The sequence below is a fragment of the Ascidiella aspersa genome, chromosome 1 (assembly GCF_963924565.1).
Source record: "Ascidiella aspersa chromosome 1, kaAscAspe10.2, whole genome shotgun sequence".
Taxonomy (NCBI): domain Eukaryota; kingdom Metazoa; phylum Chordata; class Ascidiacea; order Phlebobranchia; family Ascidiidae; genus Ascidiella; species Ascidiella aspersa.
The window spans coordinates 36075522-36094487 of record NC_139447.1 but is presented as its reverse complement, the minus strand read 5'-3'; the positions used below and the strand labels follow the sequence as shown (position 1 = coordinate 36094487).

At 36.9% G+C, this 18966-nt stretch overlaps 1 protein-coding gene across 1 annotated transcript; it reads left to right on the top strand.

Annotated features, from left to right (window-relative positions):
* The first annotated feature begins 63 nt into the window (after positions 1–63).
* LOC146170286 (lon protease homolog, mitochondrial-like) lies at positions 64–18514 on the top strand. Its single transcript, XM_083385717.1, has 18 exons — positions 64–449; positions 1055–1221; positions 1697–1908; positions 2772–2970; positions 3298–3390; positions 4368–4472; positions 5699–5858; positions 7461–7605; positions 8386–8473; positions 9041–9214; positions 10236–10379; positions 11418–11540; positions 12578–12694; positions 13648–13788; positions 15034–15208; positions 16062–16273; positions 16801–16965; positions 17992–18514. Exons 1-18 carry the CDS (start codon positions 122–124, stop codon positions 18169–18171), a joined length of 2928 nt encoding a protein of 975 aa, XP_083241843.1. The 5' UTR covers positions 64–121; the 3' UTR covers positions 18172–18514.
* The last annotated feature ends 452 nt before the right edge of the window (positions 18515–18966 follow it).

Sequence of the window (18966 nt, the reverse complement as noted above, 5' to 3'; positions counted from 1 at the left end):
TTACAGATCCGTGCATAGTGTACCAAAGAATGAAATTTAATTCACCAATTTAAAGAGTAACAACTTACAAAGGATCTGAACTGCACTAGGATTAAAAGTGATTTCTCTGCAAGCCTGTAAGATGCTTAGGCTGAACAAAGCTCTTACAGCCAGCCAAACTTTGATTTTGGGAAGAAATGCTAGCTGCTTTACTAGATTTGGAAATCAAAGGAATCAGTCATCTTTACAAAAGAATTGTTCAACATCGCAAAATCAAGCAAGACAATCTTATGGAGCGTTACAAGCAAAGCACTTTTCACGGTTGCCAGTAATTACTGGACGTTACGGAAATTGGTCTCGGACAAATGTTCGATTATTCGGCAACAATTCTGCATCATCAGGAAGTGGCAGCGACGATGGGGATTCCCCAGAAAATGATGACGAGGCAGAAGCAGTCCTGGAAGCTGCAGGTAAGTTGCAGTATTTTATTTTCATTTTGAAATGTGCAGTTGGAAAATATTAACTTATTCATGTGATTCCCAACCTTTTTAGTTACAGCAAGATTGACTCAGAATCTAGATTTTTGCGTATTGAAAAGACTTCCAAAAAAACTATGTTTTTCCAAAAATCTTGAATTTTTTTGTTTAAAAAGTCTCATTTTAAGATAAAAAAATGTTTTTATTTGGGTTAGTCATGACATTTGCAAGTACTGTTTTTTATCAAATTATATTAAAAAAACATGGAGCCATCCAATTTTAGCGTTTTTAAAACCTACAAAAAGAGTCTTTGAATATCTTTAAAAAAATGTCTTATATCTTTTAAAAATTGTATGGCAACCCTGTATTCTACGAAAGTAATAAAGACTGCAAAATTTTTTGTAGATGTATTTTAATAATACAGTAACCTGTGTATCAAGACCTTACCAATGGAGTAAAATTAAAATTTTAAACAATTTATAATTTTCTCTTGGCATTTTGGATTGGAATATTGAAATCTCCCAAGTTTTTTTTAATATTTTAAATTACTCTTTAGCCTTTTTCAACATGCTTTGATTTGTTTTGCTATTTGTTAATAGAGCAAGAGTTGGAAGAATCGCGACGACCGGAGGTTATTTATCCCGTAGTACCTGGTGTGGCATCAGGTGCTTTAAGTGCTTTAACTGTTCCTGACGATTTTCCCGATGTTCCGATAATTGCAATCAACCGAAACCCAGTTTACCCAAAATTTCTAAAGATTATTGAGGTAAGTTGATACCAAGTAGAACTGTGAAATGGTTTTGTTTGCAAGTTTGCAGTGATGGCAAAATAGTATTAAAAGAACACAAATGTTGCTTTTAAAGTTAGTTACACTACACCAGAAAATCATTGTTTTATTTTGCAGATTTAGCCTTGAATTTTTTTCTAGTTTGTTGCAATATTAAAAAAATTATATCTAATATAAACATGTGATTAAATAAAAAAAATGAACAACTATTAAATGTAGAATCACGTACAGGATAAGCTCTTTGTTAATGTTAGCTTTTATGCATTTATTTTAGAACATACTTTAGTTTTTGTCTTACTTATCATTGTTTTGTTTTATTTAAATATTTTCTTGTTTATCTTGTATATAATGTTGCTTGTGTATGCTAAAATACTTGCTTTCAATATTATTCTGACTGACTATTGTTATAGATAAAAGTTTTTGCGAAAATACCAGCTCTGAATTAAAATTTCAGGTCAAAGACCCACGACTTATGGAGGTTCTTAGACGGAAGATTAACCTCTCGCTGCCATATGCAGGAGTTTTTGTGAAGAAGGATGACTCGAATGAAGCGGACGTGGTTAACGACATCGAGAATGATCTCTACTCGGTCGGAACTTTTGTCCAGATTCACGAACTTCACGACAAGGGCGATAGAGTGCGGATGATCGTTATGGGCCACCGCAGGTTGGTGACACCATTTATGCGTTGTTTTGTTAAAAAAAACTTGACTGTAGTTCCGATTCCATCCTATACATTTTTTTATAATTTTACAATCACTCTCTTAAAACTGCATCTTTAAATATAATGTGTTATTTTTGTTGAGTATGTTACACTAGTCATGGAAAGGTAGTCTTAGAAATATTAAAAAATCTGGCTATTAGGCACCTAAATATTATACCATTTAACTAAAATAAATTGTGTATGTGTAATTTCCTTTCTTGTTAGAGCATGTTTTAAACCCTAAACATACACTGAAAAGTGGTAAAAAATCAAAAAATGTATTTAGTAAATCTTCATTGTGTCTAGCACCAACACATGTTGTGATCTCTACAGGTTAAATTTAACTAATTTAGTTAGATTTTTGATTTGATTTAGAAGTTGTTTTGTTTGACTTTTACCCATAAAACTTGTACTATGATTCTATATCTCTAACTGTATAGGCGGTGGCTGGCTTGTCTCACATTAATTTTGAAACAAATTTGCGTTCATGCTTTTTGAAAACGTTTTACTTTACATTGTAAACAACATACATATATATACTTGCAGTTGATACTGGTTAGTTATCGTGGTTTGATGCTATGTTTTTTAACTCAATTGTTCATAACTTTGTTTAATTCGTAATCATTGTCCAAGAAGCGGTAATACCTAATAAAATGTAGACTGGTTTAAATGTTGTGGTAGTCTGTCTGTTTTTATTATTATCAAATCAATCTGAAACATGAATTAGGAACTCACATACAGCTTTAGTTAAGTAATTTGTGTGACAAACTTAAGAAGATTTGAAAAAGCTGTAACATATATAATACTGATATGTTTTAAAATTGCAGAATAAAGCTATGCTCAGCGCTTGACATTGAAGACGATGGCACTGTGGCTAAACCACCACAAGGGGGCAGCAAAGATGCAAAAGAAGTCTCGGATGAAAAGAACACAGACAAAACCACTGACAAACAAGAGAAGCAGCCGGGGGTTCTAATGGGCAAAGTTGAGAATCTTCCCAGCCCAGAATTACCTAAAAATGAAGATGTAAGTATAACTACACTAGTTTTTTTCCAAAAAAAACTGTTAGCATTGCGGCTGCTGCTTTTTTGAATTAAAAGGTTTTATTTAAAAAAAAAAATTAATATTTTTTATAATGGCAAAATAAAATCTTAATGTTATTTTGGTCTAGAAAGACCTTTATTACTTTTATGTGATATATCTAATTTTCATTGTTTAATTAGCTGCGGATATTTAAAACAAAATGCCTTAATTTGTACTTTAAGCTTTAAAACAAAACAAAAAAACATGTTGAATTTTACTTGTCAATTTGCTTTAAAAAAGTCTTGACCTTAAAACACTTCTTCCACGCAGATTAAAGCCTTGACGGCAGAAGTCGTAAAGACAATTCGCGACATAATAACTCTCAATCCTCTGTACCGAGAATCTGTTTCACAAATAATACAGGTAAGTTGTCTGAACTCAGAATCCTTAATTTGCTGACACATTTCATTGTTTTTTGTTTGTGTAGTTGTCATCATTATATTTGTTTGTTTGTGAATGTTTGTCTGGTATTATTTTAACCTTTTTACATTTAGATTAATAAATTTGTAAAGTATACACACGTTTCTATTACAAACATTTTGGGTTTACCTCGTATCAGTTATTTAAAATACTTGCCACTGAATTTGGAATTTTAGTTATTGAAAGGTAATGTTTAGTTGCAAATTAAATAGCCACAAAGTAACAGAAGTGCTGGTTTCCAAATTACTTTTTTTAATCCAGAAATACCAAAACATAGCAGTTAGTGAGACTTAAATATTAACGTTTTTTCAATTAAACTTTTCTTATTAACACAAAATAGAAATCTACACCCATATTAGGACTCCCCCCCCCCCCCAAAAAAAAAAAAAACTAGTTCAGGTACACCTACGGACCCAAGTTTAACGCCTGAATTCGGTGAAGACAAATATTATGAAACATGCATAATCGCATTGTTTTGGTATTAGCATCAGACGAGTCGCGAATTTCACAAATTCCAAATACACAAATTTAAAGGCGTTTTATAAATCGTAATCAATCTATTCGATGTTGCGAGTGAGTTTTCTAAAGATAGTTCGATATATTTACCGACGATATCGGCCGCTATTTTACTACGAAATTATGATTTAGTTTTTACCTAAAATCAAATAAATTGTCTATTTTTTAGGGCGGCAAATTTTTGGGCAAACTTTTCCTGTTTAGCATCATGCAAAATAACGTATTTATACATATAGGTAGCTAAACTGAAACGGTATTTTAATTTCCTTTCAATTAGTATGAATTTTGACTATAACCTGTTACAGGTGTATAAAAAAATCGGGTATCTATCCAAAAACTAATATCGGGACTCGGGAGAGTTATAATTTTTTTTCCAATTGAAACTTAAGTTTTTACGTTTTCAGGAGGGCCAGCGTGTGCTCGACAACCCGATCTACTTGAGCGACATGGGAGCCGCCTTAAGCAGCGGAGACACGAGCGAGCTTCAGGATATACTCGAGGAAATGGACGTAAGTCGTCGTTTTAATGCCGAAAGCAGGCAAACAAACTGCGCTGATGCAACATCCTGGCACGTTTTTAATGCTGTACGATAGGGTTGAATGGTTTTAACGATATTTTTCGGATTTGGGCGAAATCATGAGAAAGCTGCTGAGACGTTTCAATTTGTACTTGGGGTGTGTTCAGCGCTCAGACCGTAGCTCTTGATGGTCGAAGTTTATAACGTTCCGTTTAACAACGGTATCGTGGTTCTTTGTGTCTATATTTCATGTCTACCGTTCATACTTGTTACGTGTTTATCAACACTTAAACACCCAAATTAATTAATTGCCATAAGCCAAATCTTAGAGTTCATATTAATATTAAGTTATCTTACGAATTTTTAAATAGGGCTTTAAATTACGCGTTTCAGCTTTCGTTTGCCAAATATGTTCTTTAGGTACAAAATAACATATTTGATGATGTAAAGTTTTCCATATTGTTGTGTGTAAAATTCCTAAGTTTTCCTGCTTCAGTTCGCCTCGTTTCAAACTTGACAATACTCATACACGGATTTATCTGTACTTTGTGGGTCATTGGCCTAGGACTTTATTTGGCTCATTTATGACGTCATTCGGTATCGGATTTTGTCACGATACTTTTTAACTAAAATATCGGGTATCGACGTCGAAACAAAATGTCAAGTATCTGACATCCATAATACTACATATGTATGATATTTTAAAAGAAATTCAACTGTTAAAAACGGCTCTTAAGTAATGTGGCGTTACATGACAGCACGATGCCTTTTTGTCCAGAATTACAAGCATCAGACATCCCTGATCATTAGATTAAAACTTTTAATCCTCACCATTGATCCGATCCGATACTGAAGTCTTTATCAGTGTACAGGGATTTCTTAATAACACAAAAGGCTTACGCAAGTGGATTCATATGGTATTCAAATGGAGTAAAAAAACAATGTCATTGAAACAGAAACAGCATCAGTGTAAGTTAAACATCATCGCCAAATACTTTTTACAAGGAATTCACAATTAGAGCTCCTATCGCGACAAGGTAGTGACACCAACTGCTGTAAGAAAAACTACAATGTCAAGCAACTGTGTGCTCAGTGACCTTTGACCGTTTGACCGCAAGTAATAGAGTGCTTTCACAATTAATAGGGCATAAATCACCTACGTCAAAATGCGCTTTAGCAAACTCACTGGTAATCTTAACAACCCCGTATGCCTTTTAGGTTCGCGAGCGGTTGTACAAGTCGCTGTCGCTTCTCAAGAAGGAGCTTGAGCTGAGCAAGTTGCAACACCGGTTGGGAAGGGAAGTTGAGGACAAAATCAAGACCACACACCGCAAGTACATGCTCCAGGAACAACTCAAGATCATCAAGAAGGAGCTAGGTGCGCGCGCAGAGCGTTTTTCGACGCCCTAGATTTCTTGCAAGGCGTCGAAACGCCCAAAAACTAAAAACTATAATAAGATATAGAAACATACGCCGCCAGCAAAAAATTTAGGTTCGTGAACATTGTATGTTACTTTCCTGAGTTACAGCATGGGGATTGGGGAAGTATGCTGGTTAAAAAAACGCCTTGGAATTTTGAAGGTTCGGCGCCTACGAGATGTTTCTTTGTACAACTGTGCACCCATCGATGGGCACATCTTTACCATTCATTTGAAATAATAATTGGCGATTTGATGTAAATCGGGGGTCTTTAAACTTTTTCCTAAAGGCCTGGATAACGGTAAAGACTTGCGATCGCATGCCCGATTTCCTTAAACCAGTGTTTCTCTTTTTATGGTTAGCGGCACCACTCCGAAATAATAAATAGATTAAGGCGCCCCTACAAGACTTTTGCGGTAATTCACTACAGCCTGGGCAGAATACGGCTCGCCCGCGTCTCATTTTTTTGAAATACAAACCAGTGCGACTACGTGTTTGGTTAAAACAGAAATATTCACATTTTCCAGGGACGGATCTATGAAACCGTCAAACTCAATTTTTAGCTTGTTTTAAAGACTAAAGTGGAAACTGTTTTTGCGTTTCGCGCGGATAACCTCTTTCTCGTAAGTTCCACGTGTTTTTTAGCGTCTTTCAGACAAAAGTCGCCCTCTGCATGACACTTTTTCAAACGAAATTTGTCAAACATAGCTTAATATTTGTAAATAATTTTTTGCGCTTCGATCGAAAGTATTCCGTCTTAAAAATACGGACGTACATTAGTATAACAGTCGTTTTCCAACCTCTGAAACATACCGATTAACATTTTATCAACCTAATTTGGTTAATGCTATGTTGGTGTTTCTCCCGATTTATACCGTCTTTGCAATATGTCCATTGCTGCACAGGAATACATATCGGTAACCTCAAAAAGCAAAAAAGGGCATTCTAAGTTGTTGTGTGCCAAATTTTCACGTATTTTAACCTTTGAGCTGTTGGGTTAACTTGAATAATGCCAACATATCAAGGAGTGCATATATATTTTATCTGTGTTCAATGCGTCACATCCTCATATAATTTAAATTAAAGTTTCCATTTTAAATTTAAAAAGCCGCGTTTTTTTCGCGCTTCGCGCGATGCCTTTTTGTCGCCTTTACTTTAAATCGACTTCAGTTGCGCATTTGGCACAACTCCCAACGTTTAACTGGTGTTTAGCTTACTTCTTTCATAGCGTCATAGTATGACGTCGTGTTGCGTGTATTTGAGATCCTATTTTTGACCCGGCCCGCCACAACATTTTATGTTTCTTATGTGGCCCGATGTTAAAAATAATTGCCCACCCCTGCACTAGAACAACACACATCAACTCTACACAATGCAGGAAGTTCTAATTGGATTTATTCCACTCTAATCTTACACAAAAAGGTTTCAACCTTACGCTACAGAAAACATTTGTTTTGTACATATCTAAAATACACGGTTAAAATACCTTAAAACCGCATTATAAGTGTAGTTTACGACTCACTGTTAACCAAAGCCTTGTGCCTCCACATTCTTGCTTAAGGTTTGGAAAAGGACGACAAAGACGCCATTGAGGAAAAATTCCGCGCGCGCCTCTCGGACCTGGTGGTTCCCCAGCACGTGCAGGAAGTGATCGATGAAGAAATCACGAAACTTGGATTTCTCGACAATCACTCGTCCGAGTTCAAGTGAGATTATGATTTCGACCGTTTGGCCCAAAATCGTGGCCTTCGTGAAGCATTTATTGTATTGTTGCGAATATCAGGAAAGTTGTAACTCTGTAATGGTTAAACAAATCGACATGTTCAAACTGTTGAGCTGGTATGAGTATGGAATAGTCAAGGATGCCTTACAAGTGCAATTTATTAATTAACATATACTAAACCAACATAAAAAGATAAACACACACAGATGTGTTTATTAACAACTGTGATCTAACCCCTCGGAAGCTGCTTTTTGACCAACGAACGGCTTTCGTACCATAGTACACCAAAAAGCCATCGCAGCAAGCAGGCCAGGCCAAAAAATACAGCAAGCCTGTGGTGAAGTTCAAACTGATTGATCGACCGGTTCGTTGAGTCTCCATGGCTTTTCAGTGTACCATGGTACGAAAGCCATTCGTTGGTCAAAAAGCAGCTTCCGAGGGGCCTAGATCACAATTGTTATTAAACGCATTATATGTGTGAGTATCTTTCTTCAAATGATGTGGTACTGTAGATCCCCGTCAATATGAAGTTGCTTGTACTAACAGATTAAGCAAGCATTGGCGTATGGTCTTTCTCGACTCGCTCGTCTTTTAGCTTGTGTTGCTCATTCAGTAGAGCGATGGTCCCGTTATGACCGGAGGTCGTGAGTTCGAACCTCACTGCAGGCTAGTTGTTTTTCTAGCCTGCCCTACTTGCATCATTTATCGACAGATTCGGTGGGTCTGCAATGTCTTTTCTTTGTAAACGCTTCTTTCTTTGCAGTGTCACCCGCAACTACCTCGACTGGCTCACGTCGATTCCTTGGGGAAAGTCAAGCGAAGACACCGCCGATCTGAAGAGGGCTGAAGAGGTTCGTTAAATGGATCCTCTTATTAAGCATGCTACATGCGTTTAAAAAATATCGCGATCGGTTAGGAATATTATTATCGGTTATCGTCGATTTGAACCCTTATGCGCCATACTAGTGGCATCGATTGTGGCATCTTTGAAAAGGTGTGGTTAAAGTGTACCTCGATTTGTTATTTAAACGGTGCTGAAATGTTTTCATCTTGTATTTAATGGCGAATATTAATATTGAATATTTATATTTTTCATATTTTTTATAATTTTTTTTATATTAAAAAATATAGAGCATTCTTAGTATTGTGGTACAGATTTGTTTCGTGTATATGTTTATTTTGCCTTCATTTATATTGTGCTAACTTTTTGTGCTGTGTAGCTTCTGGTGTCGCCAACATATAATTTTCCAGCATTTTTTTTGCCGATTCAACCGCACATGTTAAAGTTGCGCCTTTTCTTGTGTAACTCGCACAAAAAGTTGCGTCGGCGAACCAACCAAATTAATTGGCGACCCAATTTTGAACACTGGTCTACAAATTCTAATCTTCCGCCAACTCTTCCTCCTTCCCGTTTTCAGATCCTGGATGAGGACCACTACGGCATGGAGGACGTGAAGAAGCGCATCCTGGAGTTCATCGCGGTCAGCCTCCTCCGATCCCACACCCACGGCAAGATCCTCTGCTTCCACGGTCCTCCTGGAGTAGGGAAGACCAGCATCGCAAGATCGATCGCGAGAGCTCTCAACAGGGAGGTGGGTTTGAACACATGTTTTCCTTGGAGTATATTGTATATTTATAAGAAGTATGGATATGAATGAAATTATAGCATTTATAGCATTTCCAGATTAGCGAATGACCCTGTATAACGCTATATTTCTTTGTAAGTGTTGTTTAACGTTAGTAACTATAGCCTTAGTCATCTCAGTAAAGAACGTGCCGAAAGTTCTGGTCCATGGCCCGTAAAAACCTTCTTCTATTTTTTGCCGGTCCGCAGGTGTTGAAAGGTTAAGAACCGCTGTTCAAAACGGAAAACTAATGGATCCGATCCGATACTGAAGTCTTTATCAGTGTACAGGAATTTAATAATAACACAAAGGCTTACACAAGTGGATTTATATTTTAATCCGAATGAATATAAAACAATGTTATTAAAACAGAAACAGCATCAGTGCAAGTTACACATTATCGGCAAACACTAACATTCTAACAAGTAACTCACAATATGAGCTCCTACCGCGACAAGGTAGTACACCAACTGTCATATGGACAACTACAATGTCAAGGCACCATGTGCTCAGTGGCCTTTGACCGTTTGACCGCAAGTAATAGAATGCTTACACAATTAAATAGGTCATAAAGCACTTACATCAAAATGCGCTTTAGCAAACTCACTGTTAATCTTAACACAAAGAGTAACAAAACGTTTTTCAGGAACAACACGGTAACAATAACTCAATAGTGTACACTGGGAAGAATTAACAGGCATTTAGGAATGGATTTCCCGTTAGGAATAAAATATAAACTGCGGTTTATAAAATATAAACTGCCAACATGTAAAAAACTAAAGACAGAAACTGAATCCAGCCTTTAATGACAGGAGGTTGTAGTTAGACGTAAAATGAACATTAAAACCCATATACGGTTCATGGACAACTTGGGGTTACGTGGACTAGATTAAATAGGTCATGAAGCACTTACATCGAAATGCGCTGTGGCAAACTTACTTAATTCCTAACAAAAACGGCACTAAAATGCCTTTATTTCGATCCTTAGTACTTCCGGTTCAGTGTGGGAGGAATGCATGACGTGGCAGAGATCAAAGGTCACCGGCGTACATACGTTGGCGCCATGCCAGGAAAGATCATCCAGTGCCTGAAGAAAACGAAGACCGAAAACCCACTTGTGCTGATCGATGAGGTAACAACTAACACATTTATTTGGCTGTACGAGTGGCGCAGGTATTATTAGTTGTAAAGAAATGTCCGATATTGTCGGATCGGAACCGATATTTGATGAAGTGGTAGTATCGGTACTCGTTCGATACTAGGGTGGGCACAGGCGTCGAACTTTTACAATTCCAGAGCGTTTTTTTTTAAATCAGTATGAAATTCTTTACCAACAAAACGTAACTTTGGGAAATTTAGCGCTTCCGTATATCATTCAAACAATGTGTTGTGTCTCTTGTAATTTCGTATAGTAACAAATTGCAAACGCGTGCTGTAAAACGACGCAGGAAAACGTATAGAGGTGATCCCTTCTGCTTCTAACAAAGGTACACTTGCTATCGTAGCATACTTAGAGACTTGGCGAGTAAAACAAACGCAAAAATTTTGTTGGCAAACCCGTATTTTTAAATTGCTTGGAAGTTTTTATTACATGGATCTCATTTCAAAGTACTGATTGAATACTGGCGACTGTACACATTAAATTTTTGGCCGGAGTAGAACCATAATTGTTTCTACTCCACAGCCTTTTAACATTTCTTTCCCATCACTAACTCCAGCTGAAAACCCCAGCGTTAAAAAATGGCTTGGTACTTTTTTGGGTGGTACTTTTTTTCTGTGGTCGGCTTTGTTTATTGTCTTGGCGACCTTGGTTGCCGAAATTTAACTACATCCAAAAGTCTCAAGTTATTGAAATTCAACAGCAATGATATGATAGTTAAAGTGAGTGTGTTTGACAAAAGTTGTTTGTACTACTGAAGCGATAATGCTATCCACTGGTTATAAAGTAACTAGCACTTTATATTTCTAACCAGTTTTGTTCGAAAAATAAGCCAGAACAGCGGTTCGGTAAAAAATCGAACTCGAGACTCGGGACTCGGTTTACTGTTTTAGCCCTAGTCGGGCTCTTTTTTTTACCTAACTCCGCAGCCTTTTAACATTCCTCTTCCATCACTAACTCCAGCTATGAGTAAACCTTCAGCGTTCCAAAATGGCTTGATATGATTTTCAGGTGGACAAGATAGGAAGAGGATTCCAGGGTGATCCTTCCTCTGCTCTTCTGGAACTACTGGATCCGGAACAAAACCTCAACTTCCTTGATCACTACTTAGACGTCACCGTCGACGTTTCCAAGGTGCGGGAACAACAATATACTTTTTTATAAATATTCTTTTCAAAGTTTATCATTTTAAAGGTTTGCTACGAGTTTTTTTCGCGTAACTTCCAATGCCTAGCGAAAATGCAAAGTTGCTGACAGAGAACAATTTATTCTAATGATGAAAAAGTGATCTGCTTTCACACTTTACATACGAAAATCATATTTCAGTTTCATTAGAATGCTACAAATTTACCGAAAACAATCAAAGAGCACAAAAATACAATAATTTTTGTCAAGTGTGTGGGTGAAAGTTATAATAAATTAGAAAAAGAATGACACTTTAATACTAAAACACAAATTACGAAAAATATTGTCCACTGTCAAAAACAAATCGAAGTTTGTTTTAACATTTAAAAACTTTTTTAAATTCTGATCTACTGTTATAACTAAGGCGATTATTTTTGAAACTAAAAATAAAAAAAATACCATGAAAATAAAATATTGACGAATTTTGACCTAACGTGTATTTTGACATAAATTTTTCGTTTGTTCCAAACCATAGCTGCAAAACTATCTGAAGCAAAAAACGAACAACCTGAACCTAATGTGATAAACCAACTCTTTGAGGATAATTTTGCCAGCTCGCGTTGTTCTAATAAATTTTGTTAGTTGAATTCAAAAAAAAAAAATTAAACTGAACTAGAGCTTCAACAAAGCTCACTACAGTGTTTGTTGATTTTTTTCGATTTGTGTACATTTTGTAAAGGATTTTGACTTGATTTAATTTTAACCAAATGTGTAAATTTTGAATGTTTCATAAAAAGAAAAAAATGATCCTTTAGTTATAATAACAAAGTTTGTTCATCACTGTTTTTTCTTTCCAACGAACAATACATTGCTACATTGCCAACGTTTGGTGTGCATTTTTTTGATTTTAATCTTGGATTTAATTTTAACCTAATGTGTAAATTTTGCCAAAAGTTTTAACTTTTCAAAAAAAAAATTGCACTTTAATTATAACAATTGTCCAACACGTTTTTTTTTATTCCAACAAACGAAACCTTGCCACCCAGGTGCTGTTCATCTGCACAGCGAACGTCCTCGACACGATTCCCGATGCTCTCAAGGATAGAATGGAGATGATACAAGTGTCGGGATATGTAGCCGAGGAGAAGCTGGCTATCGCACGGGTGAGAATGCTCGCTTTAAAAGGAGTTGACTTGGGCTTTCCAGATATTGGGACTTGGTAAATTCGTTAGTAATATACGCTTTGTGTTACTCGGTAGAGTTAAGTAGAGGTTGCGGTCCTAGTATATAGAAATAAAATTCCACCTAGACTGCTTAAACGTTTGCGCAAATTGAATTAAATATCATTAAAAACACTAGTTTGTACGGTTTAAAACGCTCGCTTTGAGATGAGTTTTTTTGTGCATCCCAGATATTGGGACTCGGAAAATTCGTTAGTAGTATACAATATATTTTGCATTTTTTTCTTTTATTTTTTATTTCCTACCATCTGAGTGTGCAATGAACAATCCAGGAAAGCCAAACTTCTGTTTCATTCGCACTTCTCAGGAATACATTGATACTGTATAACAGCAATCACATGTAATTACACCATTATATAAGTATATAAATGACGCTGTTGTTACTCGGTACAATCTAGTAGAGATACATTTTTGTATAATTCTGTAAGTGGCTATAAAAACGTGTTAAAATTTGGATTTTTGACTTTTAATTTTAAATCATTAGATATTAAAAGATATCTTTGAAATATTACAAAAAAAATTTGGTAATAAAAAGGATTATTTTTCTAGATATCTCCAACAATTTATATTGCCACACGAAGACGTAAAACAAATCAGAAGATGAAACCTTGTGCTTTGTTTTACATCTAAAGTATAATTCCAACTTAATTAAAAAAACAAAATTTCGAAAAAGAAATATCCCTAAAAAATTTACAAGCTACACAAAGACGTAGAATAAGTAACATGAACGCAAAGATGTAAAACAAGTCACTTGAAACTGATCGATTTGTTTTGTAAAAAATACTATCCTTAAAATATTACAAACTACGCAAAAGACGTCGAATAGGTATGATGAACGCAAAGTTGTAGAATGAGTAACCCATCGTTATCCGCAGAGATACCTGATCCCACAAGCGCAGGAGCAATCCGGAATCAAGGAGGAGAAAGCTTTGGTGGAGGAAGATGCACTCCGAGTCCTCATCGAGAACTACTGCCGGGAGAGCGGCGTGAGAGGACTCCAGCAGCACATTGAGAAGGTAAGCTGGAACTACTCTTGTGTGTTTATTTTGATGATAAACTAGGGCGATTTTTTTTACCTAAAAATTGATATCTTATTATCTAAAAATTAAAATTTTAACAAAAATAATTTTTTTGACAAATTTTTGACCTAAAAATAATTTTAATCTACGAAATAAAATTTTGGAAAACTTAACTTTTTTTGATCGAAAAAATATAAATTTTGTTCTACAAAATTTATAATTTTGACAAACTTAAGCCGAAAATATTTTTTTGAACAAATTTTGACCTATTCGGAAAACATTGATTTAAAACAACGCACTGTTGTATAAAGTACTGCGTTGGTGTCTTGGCGTCGTTAGCCATTTGTTTTTGGTGTTTTACTGAATACAGGTCGAACACAAATCAATTAATTTTTCGGGTTTATGCAAAACTCTTGAAAATGCTCAAGTGATATTCTTGACTTATCAAAAAGACACAAAAGTTTAGTTAAATTCAAGTGAACCATAGCGTATGATCGAAACAGGAAATAAAATAATTGCTAATCCCCGATACAGCAAAAAGTGTTTAATACATTCAGAGGTACAGAACTACCCAGAACAAATGAAATCAAGCTGAACCTAATGCGATCATTTAGACCTGCCTGGTTAATTTTGCCGGATCGCGTATACCGCATATTACTGTAATGAAAATACAGTACAGCTAATATGTTTTCGAATAGCCCTTGGACGTTTTATGGACCAATACGCTTGTTTGATTAAATTCAAGCTGTGAATCCGCAAAACATATTTTGTTAATTTAAAATCGAAATTTTATTTTATATAGCTGTCATTTGTATATAGCACAAAGCACAACTTACAAACTGAAAAACATGAAAATATCTCCTCGCCCTTACACGTAAATAACGACAATGGCTTCAAATGGGAGCAAATATACTTCAGACTTTCCTGTCTTGATCAAAGTCAGTCATTCAAAAGTTTTAATCTTTTACAGAGAAATATATTTCGCCGAAATATGGCATTATCAGTTTCTAGAAAAAACAACTACAAAACAATGCAAACTCGTAAACTGTTTGGTAGCCAATAAAAGTAAAAAACGTACGGCGTGAGTAATTGTAGGTTAAAAAATTAAAAAAAAATAATTTCTATTTTTTTTTATGTTCTCAAAACGCCAGGAAACGAATTAACATCTTAATCGTAAACTTGGTTGAACTAATCAAATCGAGTCACAAGCAGCCAAAAATTTATCATTTTAATTTCTCTCAGGTTCACCGCAAGGCGGCGTACAAGATCGCGAGCTCGAGCGAATCGGAAATCGGACAAATCGTCGTCAACCAATCAAATCTCGAGGATTTCGTCGGCAAAGCTCCCTTCACCACCAAGCGGATGTATGACGTCACGCCTCCCGGTGTCGTCATGGGGCTGGCGTGGACCGCCATGGGTGAGTGATTACGGTCGTTCAAAGAATTTAATATTTTCGCAAGGGTTGGTTTTACTCGGCTACGCGAAACTCGTTACTCGGTTGAGTTGAGTTAGTTATATGTAGAAAAACAATTTTATTATTACGTCAAATTTAATATCAATGGCTATCCTCTATTTTTTGGCATAATATCAAAGTCAGTGGCTGGGGTCGTTTGAAAAAATGTAATATTTTCGCTGAGGGTATTTTTTTACTCGTTACAAGGAACTCGTTACTCGGTTGAGTTGAGTTAGTTTTGTGCAGATTGCATGGCCAGAGGGGAACACACAATAAGACCTAAAAAGCAATAATTCCTAAGCCAGAAAAATATATATAACCATAGAATTATGACCAACGACATATTAAACACTTATAATAAGCAGTAATATCCTCTACAGAATAAGATCGAAATGTCCTGAATAAGACATTAACCTGTCGGAATAAGTCCTGAATTCATCGAAATAAGGCCTAAATGGCCAAAATACCGCGTGAAACTGTAGGGAGAGGGTATGGGACGATGGGGGCATCGGTCCAAGACCGCTAAAAATTATTGCGCAAATTGAATTAAATATCATGAAAAAACTTGGGTACACTGCACGGATCTGTAATGTAGGTTGGTAATGAATTGCAAAGCCAAAATGGTCGAGTAGATCGACATCATCTTGATTAGGACGTTTCGATATGAGTTTGTATCATCTTCAGTTGATGTGAAACGTCTTAATGAAGATGATGTTGATCTACTCGACCATTTTGACTTTGCAATTTATGATGAAAAAAACTAGTTTGTTAAATAAGTCTATAAATTGCCGTTTTTCTTACTCGATTTTTCTTCCAGGCGGCTCCAACCTCTACATCGAGTGCTGCGAGCGTCGTCCGGCCGACCCCAAGAACAGTCGTGACGTCACAATCGAGCTGACCGGCAAGCTTGGTGACGTCATGAAGGAGTCGGCCGGCATCGCGTCGACGGTGGCGCGCGCGCACCTGCGCAGAACCGATCCGCGCAACCGCTTTTTCGAGGGCGCCAACCTGCATTTGCACGTGCCAGAGGTAAAACGACGACATTTTTCATTTCTCGACTTTTTTTATAGAAATCCCATTTCTTTATTTTGCCGTTTATGAAGCTTCTTAATTATCATGAAGTTATTAGTTTCTTTATTATTATTTATAACTTATTATTAAAATAAAACCAATGACCATTTTTTTAATTCTCGACTTTTGTTAAAATAGCGTTGCTGGCCTTCCAGCAGGGCTGCGGAGTCTGACTCGGGACTCGAGTAAGACTGATGAGGCGCGAACTGTAAATTGTAAAGCTAGAATAGTATATGGTGGATATTTTCCAACAATGTGGGTGGATGAATTATATGACACCCCGATTAGGGGATTGCTGTATAGTGTATATCCATCTTAACTAAGTTACGTAAATGGGTAAAATACAGGCTTTAGTCCGACTCGACAAAACCGCACATTTGGTCGGATTCGGACTTAGGTTATTTTTAACCGACTCCGCAGCCCTGTTTTCAAGTTGCGTAAATCTACTTCCCGCGCTTAATTCAAAGTTTTTCCCATTTTTTTAGGGCGCGACGCCAAAGGACGGGCCTAGTGCCGGGTGCACAATGGTCACCGCCCTGCTCTCGCTCGCCACCAACCGACCGGTGCGTCCTGACGTAGCTATGACAGGCGAGATCTCGCTTACAGGCAAGGTTCTGCCGGTAGGTGGCATCAAAGAGAAGACGTTAGCGGTAAGTGGATTTCAGTTGACAGTCAACTGATAATTTTTCTTTTCAATTTTGGTAAGTTTCATTAAGCATTGTCAGCTGACAGCCAACTTATAATTTTTTAATTATTTTTTCTTAATTTTTGTTTAAATTTTTTTTTTTTAATTGGAACTTGTACCAACTGTACTCTTTTACTTCCTACCCGATCACTATTTTGATTTTCAGCTAATCTGCAAAGGTTGCATGTTATAAATATCGGATAAATATTCGTTTTACCAAAATTTAAAAAAATTAGTAAAGGTCGTGAGTTTAAATTTCGATACAGTTTTTTTCTTATAGTCTTGTATTTCTAGGGATTTGATTTTCAGGTTAATTCAATTGTTTCCACTTACTACGTTCTCATTTGTAGCTAAAAGAAAGCGAAAAGTAACAAGTATACTAAAACATACAACTGTTCATCGCCATAGATCTTCTCCCTTCAACTTCTAACATTAGGCCAAAAGGGCAGGAGTGAATAAATATCCACCCATGTTTAGTTACGAAAATGGGTGAAATACAGGCTGTAGAGCCGCACTCGAGTCTAAACAAAATATCACATTTGTCCGGAGTCGAGCTCTGGTTGTTTTTACCCGACTCCGCAGCCTTGCTTTGTAACAAATACTAACACACTGAACTGTTCATCTCCCTAAATCAGTGTTTCTCAACGCTTCTTGGCTTGCGGCAACCTACAGAAATTATAACTAGTTCGCGACACCCTTGCTCGTATTCATGCTGAGTGGTTAACCGTAACGTTACAATGAACGAGATTGAAACAGCGCACATTAACTGTGCAACCCGGTTGAAAAAACCTTTTTATAATTTTTGGCACTTAATCGTTCGTACACAAAAAATTGTATGAAGAAGCTTACCAATAAAGCAGAAATTGGAATACTAAAGAGTTTGAAATATCTCTCGGCACCCTTGAGCGTTAAAAAAGGCACCCCAGAGTGCTGCGGCAACCCGGTTGAGAACCACTGCCCTAAATCTTCTTCCTTTAACTTGTAATACCAGGCCAAGAGAGCAGGAGTGACTTGCCTAATTCTGCCGCGCGAAAACGAGAAGGATTTCAACGACCTGGCCGACTACATCAGGGACGGGGTCGAAGTCCACTTCGCATCAGAATACCAGGACGTGTTCGACATTGCCTTTTCAAGTAGCGGCGACCACGACAAACAGGCGGCTGTCGCCTGAGCAAAGTGACGTCATTCGAAAGTGGTGACGTCATGTCGCCCAATCCTGCCGCTCGGGATTTGGGTCGCGCGTTGGTCCGGATTGGAGCGGACCGGTTAGACGCGCGACTCTTATAGACTTGGCCTGTTTCATATTATTGCTATTCTACTTGTTGTTCTTTATTACTTAATGACGTCACAATGTTGACCCTGATGTGAGCACGCAAGGGTGTCAACCCCCCGCCACATTATGATAAATTAATCGCGCCTGTTTAACTCTACCGAGTGATTATAAAAACGTTATAAAAACTATTTTTCACGCTCCTTACGTCTCGCGTTCTTGTTGCGATCGGAGTGAAACAAGTAAATCGACAAGATATAAGAAAAAAACTTGTGCATGATGACCTTCGAACCTTTATTTATAGCAGCAAGTCTTACTTAGTCATAGCGGCAGTCTTACAGGTCATCAAAGTAGAAATACTTAATTCACTTTTATCTAGGGCTGCGGACTCATTTAAGGACTCAACAGAGTCGGTTTGTTTTGCTGTTATCGGGACTCAGGGGACTCGGGAGTACCACTAGGTAAAACTACCCCGATAAAGAGTACGACTTGGTAAGGGCCCGACGTGCGTTAATTGTAATGGTGGAATAGCATGTATGTATTGTGATAGGATAAATTATTATATGACACGTCTAAGAGTGGTTTACTAAATATCCACCCTATATTTAGTTACGTAAATGGGTGATGTACAGGCTGTAAAGTTGGAGCTGGACTAGAACTTGGTATTTCACTAAATACTTGACTTAGACTTCAGTC

What these genes read in the sequence shown, in the direction of transcription:
- LOC146170286 (XM_083385717.1), top strand. Translation starts at nt 122, where the DNA reads ATGCTTAGGCTGAACAAAGCTCTTACAGCCAGCCAAACTTTGATTTTG. An exon ending in TCACCGTCGACGTTTCCAAG is followed by an intron (nt 11,541 to 12,577) that starts GTGCGGGAACAA and finishes CTTGCCACCCAG; the next exon opens with GTGCTGTTCATCTGCACAGC. An exon ending in TGCATTTGCACGTGCCAGAG is followed by an intron (nt 16,274 to 16,800) that starts GTAAAACGACGA and finishes CCATTTTTTTAG; the next exon opens with GGCGCGACGCCAAAGGACGG.